At 44.5% G+C, this 15,593-nt stretch overlaps 1 protein-coding gene across 1 annotated transcript in view; it reads right to left on the bottom strand.

The window, feature by feature from the left end:
• Positions 1-10,045: 10,045 nt before the first annotated feature.
• emsy (EMSY transcriptional repressor, BRCA2 interacting) overlaps positions 10,046-15,593 on the bottom strand; it is a gene marked incomplete at its 5' end in the record, with an annotated part of 95,300 nt that continues 89,752 nt past the window's right edge. Inside the window, 2 exons of the mRNA XM_080528247.1 lie at positions 10,046-11,266; positions 11,748-12,188. Of these exons, the coding sequence (XP_080384373.1) occupies positions 11,069-11,266; positions 11,748-12,188 (639 nt within the window). The 3' untranslated portion in view covers positions 10,046-11,068. The remainder of the gene's footprint in view (positions 11,267-11,747; positions 12,189-15,593) is intronic.

The following is a 15,593-nucleotide window of genomic DNA, read 5'->3' as shown; positions in this document are numbered from 1 at the left end:
GGTATGTTGATCCCGTGAAATCCGTGTGTTGTCCTAGTAAAGTTTCGTTTCTTGGGGACTTTCTTTGTGCCTTCAGTCATTACTGAACAATTGATGAGCTAAGCAGTGTTCATCGATGTACAAACTCAAAATACATTCTCAATGAACAAATTGAAAGATGCGCCCTTTGTGTCCCTCCCCCTTGAGCGAGCTCAACAGCCAATCACACCCAAGTGAAAGCGTATGTTATTTCAAGACAAACAAGCCTATTTTGTTGATAGATTTATACTTATTTAATGAACCTAAAACTGTTCGGAAAAATAACGAGTGGGTACTTCACATCTTCAAGTTGAATGTTAGCTAAAAAAACGGAAATCTGAGTTTTAGGTCAGAAATAGTTTGAAGACTGATTTGACGTATTTCTGTTTTCCGAGAGGTAACTTAAAACACCCTCAGTCGTCACATTTATAGAAAGTACTGTAGATCAAATTTTGATCTTACCCGTGTCGTACGTAGAAAACCACGTCAACGTAGTGATTTATACAATTTCAACGTGAGTCAATTTGACCATGGAAACGATCGTAGCTCTACGTGGAGTATTGACCTTGCGTACGCACATTACCTACTGGCAGAGTTATTACAGGCATGCCTAGTGCGTTCCACCACGGACCTTGCCCGGCCACGCGCTAAATTATACTGGATTTTCTCCGGTGTCTGGGAGTTCGCAAAGGGAGTATAAGAATAAGACCACCTGATAAGAATAAGACCATTATATTATTACAGTATAAGCAGCACTCGAGTTGAGGGGGAAAATAAAAACAGTCAAAATCGTCCCCCTTATAAAACGGCCATCCCCACTTTCCATACCTTATGTCATTTTATCAATGAACGTGGTATTACTGCTATTTCAAGGTGCGAGGGGGGCACGCACACATGCAATTACATGTTTACCAAGTTACTGACACTGAAGTCACTGACGCTGAGGGGATGCTAAAATTGTCCTCATATGATAAAATCCACCACCTCCCCTGATTTTCTTTTACAACTTGAGTACTGAGCAGTGGTGTAGTCTAGTTTTTTCTAGTGGGTACACTGTGATTTTGCCCTACCAGCCGGAGCGACACCCCATAAGCACCACCTCACTCACTTATGCATACAGTATGCATCTACACCAGTGTTTGCTGCCTTGGGGGGTGGCATGGACTGTACTTGTACATCAAGCTGCCTCACGCTACAGAAACAGGAGATAGGCTCCTGCCCCCTAAGGGTTGTTAGGCTCGAGAACCATCGGTTCTCAAGGCTACTTATGTGGTCTTGACTACCACTTTCTCACCTGGTTCTTGCTGTCTCTCTCTCTGGTGTGCCGCTCTCTCTCCTTCTCTCCCTCTCTATCCTCCTCTCTCCCTCTTTTGCTGTCAACCAAAAGGCAAATATAACAACCAGAGTATTTATAATTTAATAAGAGGTATAAATTGATTCATATCAAATCATAACATCATTCTAATTTAATATTGGGTTGCTGTGGGCAATGCAGTCAGATACTGTCTTTACTTACTCTTTTACCTGTAAGAAAATCGTATGTCCAACTACAAAAAACAGACATTTCCAATGAGTGAGGGTTTGTTCCAATGCTTCAATCCACTGTCCATGTACTGTAAATATACCATTATGGTATTACTATAAAGCCCAATTCTAGCAGAATAAGAAAGATTGTATATCTACTTTAAGTAAAATAATGAAGTGCATCCAGTTAGCTCTTTTAGCTGGCATGTGCAAGCAGACTAGCTTTGATTGATTGATTTGATTGAAAACTTTATTAGAAGATTTGCAGAAGTAGGTACATGAAAGTACATATTACATACAAGGTCAACTAACAGGATAAAAACCCAAGAATGGGGTAGTGGTGGTCTAGTGGATAGTGTGTTGGACTTCCGATCGGAAGGTTGTGAGTTCAAATCCCGCCTGAAACCACACCACTACTAGTGTGCCCTTGAGTAAGGCACTTAGCCCTCAGTTACTCCAGGGGGACTGTCCCTGTAATTCGTAATTGTAAGTCGCTTTGGATAAAAGCGTCTGCTAAATGGCAAAATTAATTTAAAATTAAAATTAATGTAAGACCGACAAAAAAACTAGTACTATCTACAAGATAATACAGACAAATAACTAGTACTATCTACAAGATAAACATACATCCAACATGGGAAGAACAATACAACAAAACATAAGGTATGTACAGCGGGTAGGACAGGTGGGGACATACACCACAGGTGGGGGCGGGGGACAAAACACAAAGTATGTACAGTGGGTGGGGGCAGGGGGACAGACATATAATATGTACAATGGGTAGTTCGGGCGGGGGGACAAAACAACAAGTATGTACAGTTTTTTGATTTAGAGGGTCCAGTTACGGATTGCAGCCTCCTGTAAATGTTTTTTGAGAGTCGTTTTGAAGGTGGGCAGTGTTTTGCACTCCTTTAAGATTATAGGAAGGGCGTTCCACATTTTTACTGCATAGTTTGCAAACGAGTTTAACCCCTTGTTTGTGGTGCAACGCGGTTGAACGTGGTTCGTGGAGCTTCCTCTGGTATTGTATGTGTGGACGTTGTTCACTTTTTGGAAGTATGTTGACAGGTACTTGGGTGTCTTTGTGGTGTAGCGTATCTTGAAGACCAGGCCCAGTGCAAGCTGCTGCACTCTGTCAACTACTCGTAGCCAATCAAGGCTCAAAAAATGAGCAGCGGTTAGATGTGTCCTAGGGTTGAGGCCTAGCAGAAGCCTAACCAGTTTATTTTGGGCTGTCTGGAGTCTTGTTTTTAGCTCATCTAATCACCTCTGAGTAAGCTAGCTAGCTTGCTAGTTCTTTGACACTATTATTCACACCATGAAACTATAATCAGACACTTTCTAGTCACAATAATAACGACTAATTTGAACCAACTTTCTCTGTCAGAACACTCAGTAATTATATTTGCTAACGTTTCAACTTGCTTACTTTCTTCCGCAGAGCTTTCACTCTGCAAAAACTCTCTCGCGTCGCACGCGCACCAAAAAAACTAAAACATTCTCCAGTGCTGGCAAGCGAAGTGTGGAGATAGGCCTGGCCCGCCCACCCCAAGGCAATTGTAGGGGAAATACTGAGAGCCTTCTGAACAACTGGTTATGTGTTAACAAACATGTCAGAAAGTCCGAAGTAAGTGCTTCGAATCGTAACACAGACGGGGTGAATGAAAGTGTGAAAGTTCTGTCACAAAACGCCGTTACGTATCCTCGCACATTTTTAAGTGGGTATACGGAAATCCTTGGCCTTTCCTAGTGGGTATACGGCGTAGTCCTGCGTATCACGTAGACTACACCACTGGTACTGATTATAAGCATTTGCCTGGTTAGTTGTAATGATCAAACGTTACAAATGCAACTTACCGAGAAGCCACCCTTCTCTGCCCTCTCCCACTTCCAGACGAACGCCTACCCTATATTAAAGCACTTGGCTTAATTGAGCCGCTATCACAGGGCGTTAATACAAACCTCATTCACCTGCGTTCATTTTACCTGCGTTGGTATTTATAGAAGGAAGCACGTACGCAATTTTAAACAATCGCAGCCCGTTTTTATAAATAATGCTTACGTTCGTTTAGAAAAATGTGCTTACGTGAAAGTCAAAGATGACGTTCAAGTACTTTTTTTATAACTGAGGCCCTTTGAGTGGTAACCATTGTGAGTAACCGAAGTGCAGGAGAGATGAGAGGTAGAGAGGTGTTTTTCCCAGGATTGTTTTATAGATTAATTGAAGTCAGTGAAGAAGCCGCCTGGGGTGGTCCACCAGTTTGGAGAGATTGCAGTGGTGAGTAGTGAAGAGTGCACCAGTGGTGAGTAGTGAAGGGTGCACCAGTGGTGAGTAGTGAAGGGTGCACCAGTGGTGAGTAGTGAAGGGTGCACCAGTGGTGAGTAGTGAAGAGTGCACCAGTGGTGAGTAGTGAAGAGTGCACCAGTGGTGAGTAGTGAAGGGTGCACCAGTGGTGAGTAGTGAAGAGTGCACCAGTGGTGAGTAGTGAAGAGTGCACCAGTGGTGGGTAGTGAAGAGTGCACCAGTGGTGAGTAGTGAAGGGTGCACAAGTGGTGAGTAGTGAAGGGTGCACCAGTGGCAAAGCGAATGGCTGAGTGGTGGAGTGTGTCAAGTTTCCTAAGGACACTCTTTGATGCCATTCTCTCAACATGAACATGAGAATCCAAGGGGTCAAAGATGACTTCAGCCATGGTTATTTCTGTCCTTCCCAGGCATCTTGGCTCTTGGCTCTGTGGTGTTTCCAACCAATGCTTTCCAGAGGTCAGTCTTTCTGTCCTTTCTTCCTCCTTCTCTCTCTCCCTCTTTCCCGCTGCCGCTATGAAGAGGGTGGCTGTGGTCAGGAGTTCAAAGCCCAGATTAGACATCTCCGGACACGCCACATACCATAGGGAGCACAGCCACAGTGCTCCCCCTATCTGTGTCCAAACTGTTCGCTGTGGAAGTAGAGCAAAATTCCACCTTGTTGCATTCAAAGTTCAAAGGTGCAACATTGGATTTGGTTTTGAAACCCTAAAACATAACGGCCATTGGCATATGGATAATGGTTAGTCATTGATAGATTGGGTCATGGATGGAGACTGCACTACCTGTCTGTGCAGATGGAAGGTAAAAGCCAGAGCATTCTCTCCTCAGGCACATGGATGTTTATGTCTTTTGGCTGCTCTGTCCAGCGCTGTCTCATTCACTTGGAATTGACGTGAATCACAACGTGCTATAACAATAAATAGTTATTTCAGTTGGAGCAGTAAAGTGTCGAACGGTCTAAAGGGGTTCTTTTTTAAACCGTCTTACAACAAATGGCCAACAGACATGTTTACGTGCCTCAGCAGTGGAGCCCATATTGGCGACAGATGTTGACACACTTTAGATAGAACCTGACCTCTGTATTCTGTTCTGCCTGGGGATGTTCTACAGCTGGAGATCTGTTGTCACTGTCTATGGACACACGTGTGTACAGACATCCTCACATACGGTACACACACGCACGCACACACACACACAGACAAGCGCACACGCACACTCACATGCACACACAAAAACACACACGCACGCACACACATCCTCAAAGATGTGGTGCTGTGGGGTGTTAGTGACACGCCTGGCCCTGTCCTGTCTCACATACTGCTGGCAGCAGCACAGGGGAGAGGAGAGGACTGGCCACATTCTCAGCTGGAACCCATTGAGATTTAGGAGGCTATAAAACGCAACAAACGTACGTATCAGCAGTTTGTTATATTATATACATATATTCTACATGCATTACACATACGTATGCTTTAAAACGATGGAAAAGGGTTTGTTTAATCTCTTTCTAATCTTACACAGTATGTTGTTTCCATTTGACGAGTACATTAGGGTTTGCTGATACTGGATACTGTAGACACTACAGCAGACACAAATACCAGCAAGACATGACAGCCCCCCAAAAATAATATTTACACAACTACAAAGTTATGAGTTACAGCTGGGATCAGAAGAATGGTATATTTTGAAAATTCCTTTGGGGGGAACATAAATATGACAAGCCCTGTATCTGCTGACCCCAGTAAAAGCTTAATCTACATAAACCAAAGAGCTGCTTGTGTTCTGTCTCTCTCTCTCTCTCCTTCCACACACACACACACACACACACACACACACACACACACACACACACACACACACACACACACACACAGACTCTAAGGGTCTGGGATCCATTTCCATTTTAAAGAATTCCTATCCCTATCCCATGTGATAAAGGGAGCGGGGGAAGAGGGGGGATAAATGAGGATTTACGGTGTCTTTTTCACCCGAGTGAGCCAACGGAGTGAGGGGAGCCGTGTCACACACTGGGACTTGGCACATTCATCATGGCCTGAGGAGTGACCGCAGGGGGCCGGGAGGGAGGGGGGCGGTTAGTCAGTTTTCCCCTAAACAGAGCCACATGTCATGGGGGGGTACAGCCAACCTGGGGCCTGGGCTGCCGGCCGGATCTCAACCCCAGGAGGGCACACACACGCTCTGCCCCCGGATATCACTTCCAAAGCAGGGAAAAGCCAAGACGGTGCATACATCAATAGCCGGAGGCCCCGGTCACTAACCCTAACCCTAACACTAACCCTAACCCTAACCATAACCCTAACCCCGGCCAGAGGAGGCTGAACACTGACAGTTTGCTCTTGCCATCCACAAAGACTAAGTCTGGAGTAGAGTGAACAGTAGAGTGAACAGTAGAGTGAACGGGTAGAGTGAACAGTAGAGTGAACGGGTAGAGTGAACAGTAGAGTGAACAGTAGAGTGAACAGTAGAGTGAACAGTAGAGTTCACTCTACTGAATGGGTAGAGTGAACAGTAGAGTGAATGGGTAGAGTAAACGGGTAGAGTGAACAGTAGAGTGAACAGTAGAGTGAACGGGTAGAGTGACATCGATACGCCAGATAGCTCAGGAGAAAAGACAGGCAACTCCCCCGGTATCCCTCAGTGAGATATCCCATTGCAGGGAACACATACTGGTGGGTTGACCCATGCCCACTGACCTCCCTTCAAGCCACACCGCAGTGAAAACACTCTAGGGTCTGAGGTGTCAGCCCGGGGGTCAGGTTCATCAGGCTCCCTCACCACAAACCACACTCCTCTGGGTTCCTCCCCAGCAGAAAACAACATTCACTCCCTAACCCTAACTCCCAGGACACCCAGCTGGTGGATTGTGTATAAGTGTATGTTCAAGGTTGATTTAGTATACTGGTGATACACCTATAGGCACGATAGGTTGTGTTCTTTCTTTCAATTCTAGCAGTGAATGTCTCATTGAATGAGTCAACCAGTGGAAAGCAATCGTTTATTGACAGAAGACACTTTGAACATGGAGATCAAAGGTGCACGTTGACCTTGCAGTGAACCTAAGCAAATTATCTATGAAGGGGAAACCTGGGCCGTTTGTCTTTGTCTCTGTCTGCAGTGTCATGGATGCAAACTGCTTTTGTGTGTGTGTGTGTGTGTGTGTGTGTGTGTGTGTGTGTGTGTGTGTGTGTGTGTGTGTGTGTTGGAGCAGTGGTCAGTCTGTGGTGACATGGTGCATACAGGGAGACGTTAGGGAGTTGTAACCACCAGCCTGGCAGTGAAAGTGCTCTTACTTCCTCTTTTCACTACTAAACTCCTCAAACTCCTCAGTTGAAATCCTAAAGAAAGCTTTAAATAGCAGTGCTTGATCATTCAGAACTGAGGTGCTGAATATGAACTCCTCAAAAAAAGTTCGGAAACGTTATTTTGGTCGATTATTCCTCCCCTTTAATAATACCAATCGGTATTGTATTTTAAATCGTTGGAAAGCCTGATTAGTCACCTTTAAAACAAGGTACAATTTAAGAATATTGCATTTTGGCACACTCTTTTGGGCCTCTACCCACACGTTACTGTGTTGCTCATTCCACGAATGCATGATCCTCACAAGTTGTACCTTATTATAAAGGTGACTAATCCGGCTTTCCAACGATATAAAAAACAATACCAATTGGTATTAGTAAAGGGGAGGAATAATCAAACTGAGTTTATATTCAGCACCTCAGTTCTGAACTGTCATTTAAAGCTTTCTTTAGGATTTAAACTGAAAAAAATGATATATATAATATGGGCTCAAAGTGCAAACAACATGTACAATTTGCAATTCATATTTCCCATGACCTAATGCATAACAATATTCTACTCCGAATGTGATGAAAATGTCTGTGCACTGAATTTAAGAATGTGACATGTGAAATATCTGCATCATGCAGCTGGGATCTTTTCCGGCTTATTTGGTGGGTGAATTGAGATTGGATAAATTATTTGGAAATGTAAGTAGAGGGGTGTTCAGATATGCAGCACACTAATGCACATACCATATCATCGCAAGGTCCCTGGCTCAATTCCGGCCATCGACATATCCTGCATATCATCCCTCCTCTCTCTCACCCATCCTTCCTGTCAATCTCTACTGTCTCTATCCCAATAAAGCAGAAATGCCCTAAAAAAACTAAAACAAATAGCCAGCTGAGTAAGCAAGCAGTCGATACAATGAAACAAAGTATTAGTCACCAAAACTGAGAAACATGTTACCACACTAGTACCATACTGTTCTATCTATCTATATAAATATATAGTACCATACTGTTCTATCTATCTATCTATCTATCTAAATATATAAATACTGAGAAGTACCATACTGTTATCTATATAAATATAGAAATATATAGTACCATACTGTTATCTATAGAAATATATAGTACCATACTGTTATCTATAGAAATATATCTATAGAAATATACCATGTTATCTATAGAAATATATTGGGGCGGCAGATAGCCTAGAGGTTAGAGAGCCCGGCTAACAATCAGAAGGTTTCTGGTTCGGTCCCCGCCTCAGGAGGGAGCTGCATGTGAGCCAGTGACTGGAGGGTTGCTGGCATCATATTAGGTGCCTACAACTGCCATTGTGCTCTTGAGCAAGACACTTATTCCCTTATTGCCCCAGGGGCACTGACTATGGCTGACCCTGTGCCTAGAGCCAAACATACATGTGGTTGGACAAAAAGGTTGAATGTAATCTAAATAATGATGTAGAGAGTTTACAGCAGCCTACTGCTGCCTCGTACCAGGGTCTTAGCTGGCCACTTCCTTGTTACTAAAATAGAAACAGAAAGGTGACTGTAATGTAATCCTCTGTTGTGAGTGAGTGCAGTTCCACCATCAGTGTAACGGGTATTAACATTGGGGTTGTAAAACACATGCAGCCAGGAAGCATCAATGTTTGCACAAAGTACAATGAAACACAACGGCGTACAGTATGGAAGGAGAGCGAGTGAGGGATGGTGAACACCTGCGTGTATGACCCTTTGACAATGACTTCAGGAGTCAAAGAAAAGGAAGCTGTCTAAACCACCACGGCTTACGTACTCCCTTTACAGGACGGTCGGACTAGAAGGATTAGCTCTGCGGTCACTCCCCTTCTTACAAAAAACAAAACAAACTTGTTTATGCTTGTGTGTTTTCACGGTGCATTTCCAAAGGTTAAGGCATGACGTTCAGTCTTAATTCAGGTGTAGGGTAGGGTAGGTATCATTTTCGATTTGAATTTCCAAATCCGGTGCCTGTCATTTCCTAACCTTGTTCTGGTGTGACTAATGTGAAATGAACCACTTGAACCATGTTTTGCCTGCGGCTGTGTTTTGTTCTGCACACTACAAATACTAGCCACTTCAGAGAAGAAGTGCTGCCATGCTGAACCCAGCCAGTGCCCTCGATCAATAGAAGGGGGAGCCAATGGTACGCGTATGCCAACCCCACCTTGGGGCTTGGGTATACTCCCTGTGGAAAACGCTTCAGTGGTATCCGGATACGGAAAGTACCCACCTGGGTGGGTGGATTACATGGGAAGATTCGCAGAAGCCCAGTGAGAGCGCAAAATAACCCTTCCTCAATGACAAGCCTCCCCTTTGAGCTAATGCTTATTTGGCGCTGTGTACACAATGCATAGCTTCTACTCAAGCCCTGATTACACAGCCCTTACCTAACCACGTGGTTCTAACACACATAAAAGAAATGTACAGCCTGCCATTACACAAGGCAGATGATTGGGTGAAATAAGGGTGCTGGTATCCACCGAAACTTCCAAACACACACACGCTCACGCCTTTGGCTAAAACACTGTACGACTACACTATGGTCTGTAGTAAACTGGATAGATGTGAAACTAAAACCGCCAGAAAAATTGGGGGTTTCCTCATGTCAACAAGATATATATTCATTGATATACAGTCCCTGCGGGGCAAAATGTAAAAAAAACACAATTCGTCCCTGGGAAATGCAAACATTACCCTAATTTAACCTCCGATGAACAGTTGAATAATAAAGAACGAACATTAAATGATAGCACAGCCAGACACTTTGAGCTTTTGTATAAAAGTTTATACAGTTAAAATTCTAAACGATACACAAAGAGAGAACACAAAACAGAAACACCATTGAAGCAGATTGGGCAGAGCAGGTGAAAGTTGCCTCTACCAGTTTGAGAAATCGTCTTCTTTTGCTTATTGCATGTTTTTTTTTTTTTTAAATCAACTTCAAAAGTGCTAACTCCTCAAGGTTTATTCATACAACAAGCACTTCATGACAAACCTTGTATGTGACAAACATGAATCACTGCACTGCACATGCCCACTTTTCAACGTAACTGTGCGAAGTAAAATTACGTTGGTCGTCAATGGGACCAGACTGATTCAGAATATATCAGGAGCTTACGCTGTCCTCTTGTCTACATCTCTCATGTAGTCAAATGTCCTTTAAAAATACGCTTTACAATGTAAAAAAAAGATCAAATCAAAATAACATGTTTAACGATCAATCTAACCAAATTCATGTAATTATGCTGGCATCATAAATCAGCATAATTACATAATTACAGCAAGGTCTAAGATATTCTACTTATCTCCTTGAGTTAAGTAAATAAATGTTGTAATATTTCCGTCCATGTCTTATTTCAGTTTACAATATTGCCTTGCTAGAAAAAGTGTTTAAGAAAAGAACATATAAATGAAAGGTGAGCCACAGCCTTGTTTCTTCCTAAAATGGCAATTCAGCAAATAAAAAAATGTCCCATTTAAAGTTATCGAAAACATTTTCCTATTTCCTCCAGGCAGTTGCTCGCCACCTTCACCTCTCTGTAAGGCAGCAGTTCAAAGCTTAGCGAGGGTTAAGCCTTGGTCTCTTTCTTTTCCCTTTTTCAACTCTCGATACACTTCTCTTTTTTTGTCAACACTTTCCTTCTCTCCAGCCATTGAAGTTTTTTGATATAGCCAGGCCTTATCTGACGCCAGATCCACGCTTGTTGAAGAAGTTGCTGCTCAGTTAAATTAAAAATACTAAACCAAAGGAAGAGGAACCCCGGATCACGAATACAAGTATGCATCCGCTTTGGGTTCCGATGGCGTCATCGCTCAAGTCACTTCAAAGTCATTCCCATGGTGACGACGTCATCCTGTCACCCATGGTGGGGGTGAGAGGTCAGAGGTCACTGGGACTGGTCTGCGCAGCCGTCCTCCAGGGGGCTGACGGAGGCGGCCTCGTCGTTGCTGCTGTCCACCTCCTGCTCCATGACGCTCTCCTCCAGACGCTGGCTGGTGTAGTCGCTGATCTCCAGGAAGCCGCTGGGCTCCACCACCACGTTGGACTGGCTGGAGTCTGGCATGATGGAGTACTGTGGGATCACCTGGAAAAGGAGAGGAGAGACACGGCTACCATTAAGACTAGCCATGCCTTTTTTACCTACTGAAACCCCCTCTTTACAATGCTCACGCTGCTATTTACACACAACAACCACTAGTTGCCCGCTTATAAATTAGCCTGCTTCCTACACAGAAAAACAAAAAAAATGTTTTATATTAGCTTATCCTGATTTGATTTTGAAAATGTGAGGATACTGGGTGGTAGAACACACATATCTAGGAGTCATGAAAGGAGGGAACTGAAATTTGATTGAGTGCAAAGATATAACATTTTTCTTTACTCACTTGGTCAAATGACCCCTCATGGCTGTTCTAGTGTTAAGAGCTGGTCGTTCAGGTGACGTAAATGTGGTGTGCAGTAATAAGACAGAGTGTCGTGGCGGTTTGTCAGCGTAGTGCGGAACAATTTTGGTCAGAAAAAAAACGAGACGTTTCTCTGGGGGGGGGGGGGGGGGGGGGTCGTACCTCAATGATGTCCAGGTTGTCTTTGCTCTTCTGGGTGGCCAGGCTCTGGGCGCGGCTGAACGGGCTGTGCTGGGGCTTGGAGTGGGAGTGGTGGAGGGAGGTCCCGGAGCTGCTGATGACGGGGCCCGAGCCCAGCGCCGCTGAGCTCCCTGCCACGGCCCCCCCGACACCCAGGGCCTTCCCGTAGGGGCTGCAGTCGCTGGACGAGTCCACCACCATGGGCTCCACGCTGGGGTCGATCTCCGCCTCCATCATTGAGATCTTGAGGATGTCCGACACGGAGGGCTTGACCCCGGAGGGGCCAGAGCTGGGCTCGGGGAGCAGCTTGGCGGTGGCCTCTCCGCTGCTGGAGACAGGAGGGGAGTGGTGGTGGCTGCTGCTGCTGCTGCCGCTGCCGAAGGTAATCTTGGTGACCATCGCCCCCTGGGTGATGATTGGCGGCTGTGTCAAGAGAACAGAGAGAAGAAAGAAGGTGAGGGGGTTGGCGCATGGCTTTCTTCTGTTCTGCATTATTGTTATGTTAGCCTAATTTAGGTATTCAGAAAGTTGCGTTTAAGATATTATGTGATTTTTTGCCGATGATCCATGGCTGCCTTTGTGAATGTCGGCACAGATCGAATAATCGATTATTCGTTCATAGCACCCACTGATTATTTGAATATGAAAACATTTAGTTATGCACATCCCTAGTGAAAACCAAACGCAAATTCAGTATGTGATTTCTTTATGAGTCTTCTCTTCAAGCATAATTTTTTCACTCAGCAACCGTAGACTGATATGACTGTGTGTCTGATATTAGATTACCGTATTTTCCGCACTATAAGGCGCACTTAAAAGCCCAAAAAATAAAAAAATAACGACAGTGCGCCTTATAATCCGGAGCGCCTTATATATGGATCAAAATGTAAAAATTACATGACCAATATTTTTTTTTTTTATAATAATAAAATGTTTCAGTACGACTGGTAAACTACAAAGCCGCACCGCTTGCAGCATTACGGTAATCAGTAAACGACGGCCGCCATCTTGGAATCTCCGCGAATGCTATGCCATTGTTATGCTATCATGTGCTCTGAATGGATGCCGTACTCACCCAACTGTTCAATTCGGACACTGAAGAAGAATAATTCAAGGGATTCGTGGACGAGGAATGAACTGAAAAAGTGAGCTTTACGTGTTATACATAACTGAACAATGTTGAGTTATGCACTAACGTTTGATTTAGTGGTATCAGACTGTTTCTTTTACTACGTGTTTACTGAAATAAAGTTTGAATGTTTGACTGAATTGAATTAATGAACATCTCATCCCTCTGTCTCCATGTCAGTGTAGAACACCCATGCCTTTGGAATGTGAAGCTTGAGGTCTACAAAGACAAAGACATCTTAAATGAAGGAGGAGAACCTGACGAGACGGAGGATAACATCCTGTCCTTTTCTTCACAGTTGCCCGTGTATCATAGGCTTTAGATTTTGAACTTAAGATCACTCTGATCATTACGTTGTTATGAACCCCAAGAGAAGAGAGAACATTATCGATGGCAGTAGATACGTTTCCGACGACACAGTATACCTAACGACAATACTATCAGACTGTTTCTTTTACTACGTGTTTACTGAATCAGGGAAAAGTTCCCCTCCACGTTTGGGAGAAGAGTGAACAAGGCTGGGAGATATTGTTAATATTGTTAATATGTTATTGTTAATATTGTTAATATGCACATTAACGTTTGAACAACGTTACCATGGGAGTGAACGGAGTTGTCAGAACGCTTAATAAAGTTTGACTTTATCTGACTGTGTTGTTGACATTCCCTTTAGCACAGCTCCATCTAGTGGATGCATAACGCAACCCCAGTCAAAAAAAAAAAAAACGACAGTGCGCCTTATAATCCGGTGCGCCCTATATATGAAAACATTTCTAAAATAGGCCATTCATTGAAGGTGCGCCTTATAATCCGGTGCGCCTTATAGTGCGGAAAATACGGTAGATTAGATTAAACTTTGTCATTGCAGAGTACAAGTACCAGACAACGAAATGCAGTTTAGCATCTAACCAAGAATGCAAATAGTGATATAAAAAAATATAGTGATCAGTGATAGGTACAGTATAGCAACTATGGCAGTTAGAGGTATTTACAGGAGAGGACAGCAGTAAGCTATGTACAAATAAAGTAGCTATGTACATATGGTGTATACAGATAAAATAGTATAAGTACAGTTAGCAGTGTTTCCTCTATATCAGCGGTTCCCAACCTTTTTGGACTCAAGGCCCACTTAAAAATCTTTTTTTTTGGTGTCTCATCCTTATTCTTATTGGATATTTCATATCCATCATCATACAATCATCATACATACAGTGCAGTAGGCCTAGTAGTATCACACTTTATTATGCATTTTTGAAGGTTTTAAAGAAAATAATACAGTACCATGACCCTCTTTTTTTAATTAAAACGTTTTTGTAAAAAAAATATATATATATATTTGCCGACCCACTTGCAGTCACTTGCAGGCCCATAGGTTGGGAATCGCTGCTCTATATGCATTGATTCGTGGCGAGTCGCCACGAATGAATTTTCTCCGCCACTAATTGATTCAGTCCACTAAAGCCCGGTACACACATAAGGATTTTATCTGAGACAGACCCCACACATGAAGATAAACAATCTTGGATTGAACAGCCTTGATCGTATTGTGTGTGGTGTGCGCCGAAATTCCCATCTGAAAAGAAGAAGTCAGCTCGCTTCTTGTTTGGCTACATTCCATCTACGTCACAATCGGACTCGCGAACAGGGTTGCCAGATGGGATTGACATTTTCCACCCTAACCAGTCTAAAACCGCTAATTCCACCAAAAAAAACAGAGCCCATCTGGCAACCCGAGTCGGGAGTTGCCCACACACATAAGGATGTTTGGTCGTAAATATTGAACACATACAACATTTACGATTGTCGGCCCCGACCATTTTCAGGATATCTTGGTATTTGATCACCTGGCATTTTGACTACCCGCCGCCAAACCGACGACGGGCTCTGTTACTACCATGCAAGGTTTGGGTCCAAGGCCAAGCAGTGTCGCAAGCCATGCAGTTTCAGGGTACAGGGAAACGCCAGGGCCGGCGCTCATTAGCTATGGGCGCCGGCCGTGACTGCAAGCTGTTGTTCGTCGCCGACTCTTTATCTGGCCGGCGGTTGCTGGTCGACTCGGGCGCTCAACGCAGCATCCTGCCAGCGCAGGCCGTGGACACCATGGCCGGCGGACACGGCCCCAGATGGACGCCGCTAATGGCACACCCATACGAACATTTGGCATCAGGTATGTGGAAGTGTGTTTTGGCGGGCATCGTTTCGGCTGGGACTTTGTTATGGCTGCTGTATCCACGCCACTTCTGGGCGCGGACCTCCTCTGTGCTTTTAGCCTGCTGGTGGATGTTAAGAACTGTAGCCTGATCGATGCCCTCTCTTTTGCTTCGTACCCCTGTACGCTGGGGGGGGCTGGAGCGCATTGCCTGGCAAACACGCTGGCCACCGGGGATCCATATCAACGCCTGCTCGCCGGTTTCCCTGACCTCACTACACCCACGTTCTCAGCTGAGGTGGGTAAGCACGGCGTAGAGCACCATATTACCACCGTGGGCCCCACAGTCTATGCCCGGGCCCGACGCCTCAACTCGGCCAAGCTTACAATCGCCAGAGGGGAGTTTTCGACCATGGAGCGACAACAGCCAGTGGGCTTCCCCCCTACACATGGTGACTAAGGCCGACGGGGGTTGGCGCCCATGCGGCGATTTCCGTCGCCTGAATAACGCCACAACCCCCGACCGGTACCATACAGGACTTCTCTGCCC

The sequence above is a fragment of the Nansenia antarctica genome, assembly GCF_963989245.1.
Source record: "Nansenia antarctica genome assembly, chromosome: 4".
Lineage (NCBI taxonomy): Eukaryota > Metazoa > Chordata > Actinopteri > Argentiniformes > Microstomatidae > Nansenia > Nansenia antarctica.
Note: the sequence above shows the minus strand (reverse complement) of the source record. Positions and strands in the feature narration are given on the sequence as shown.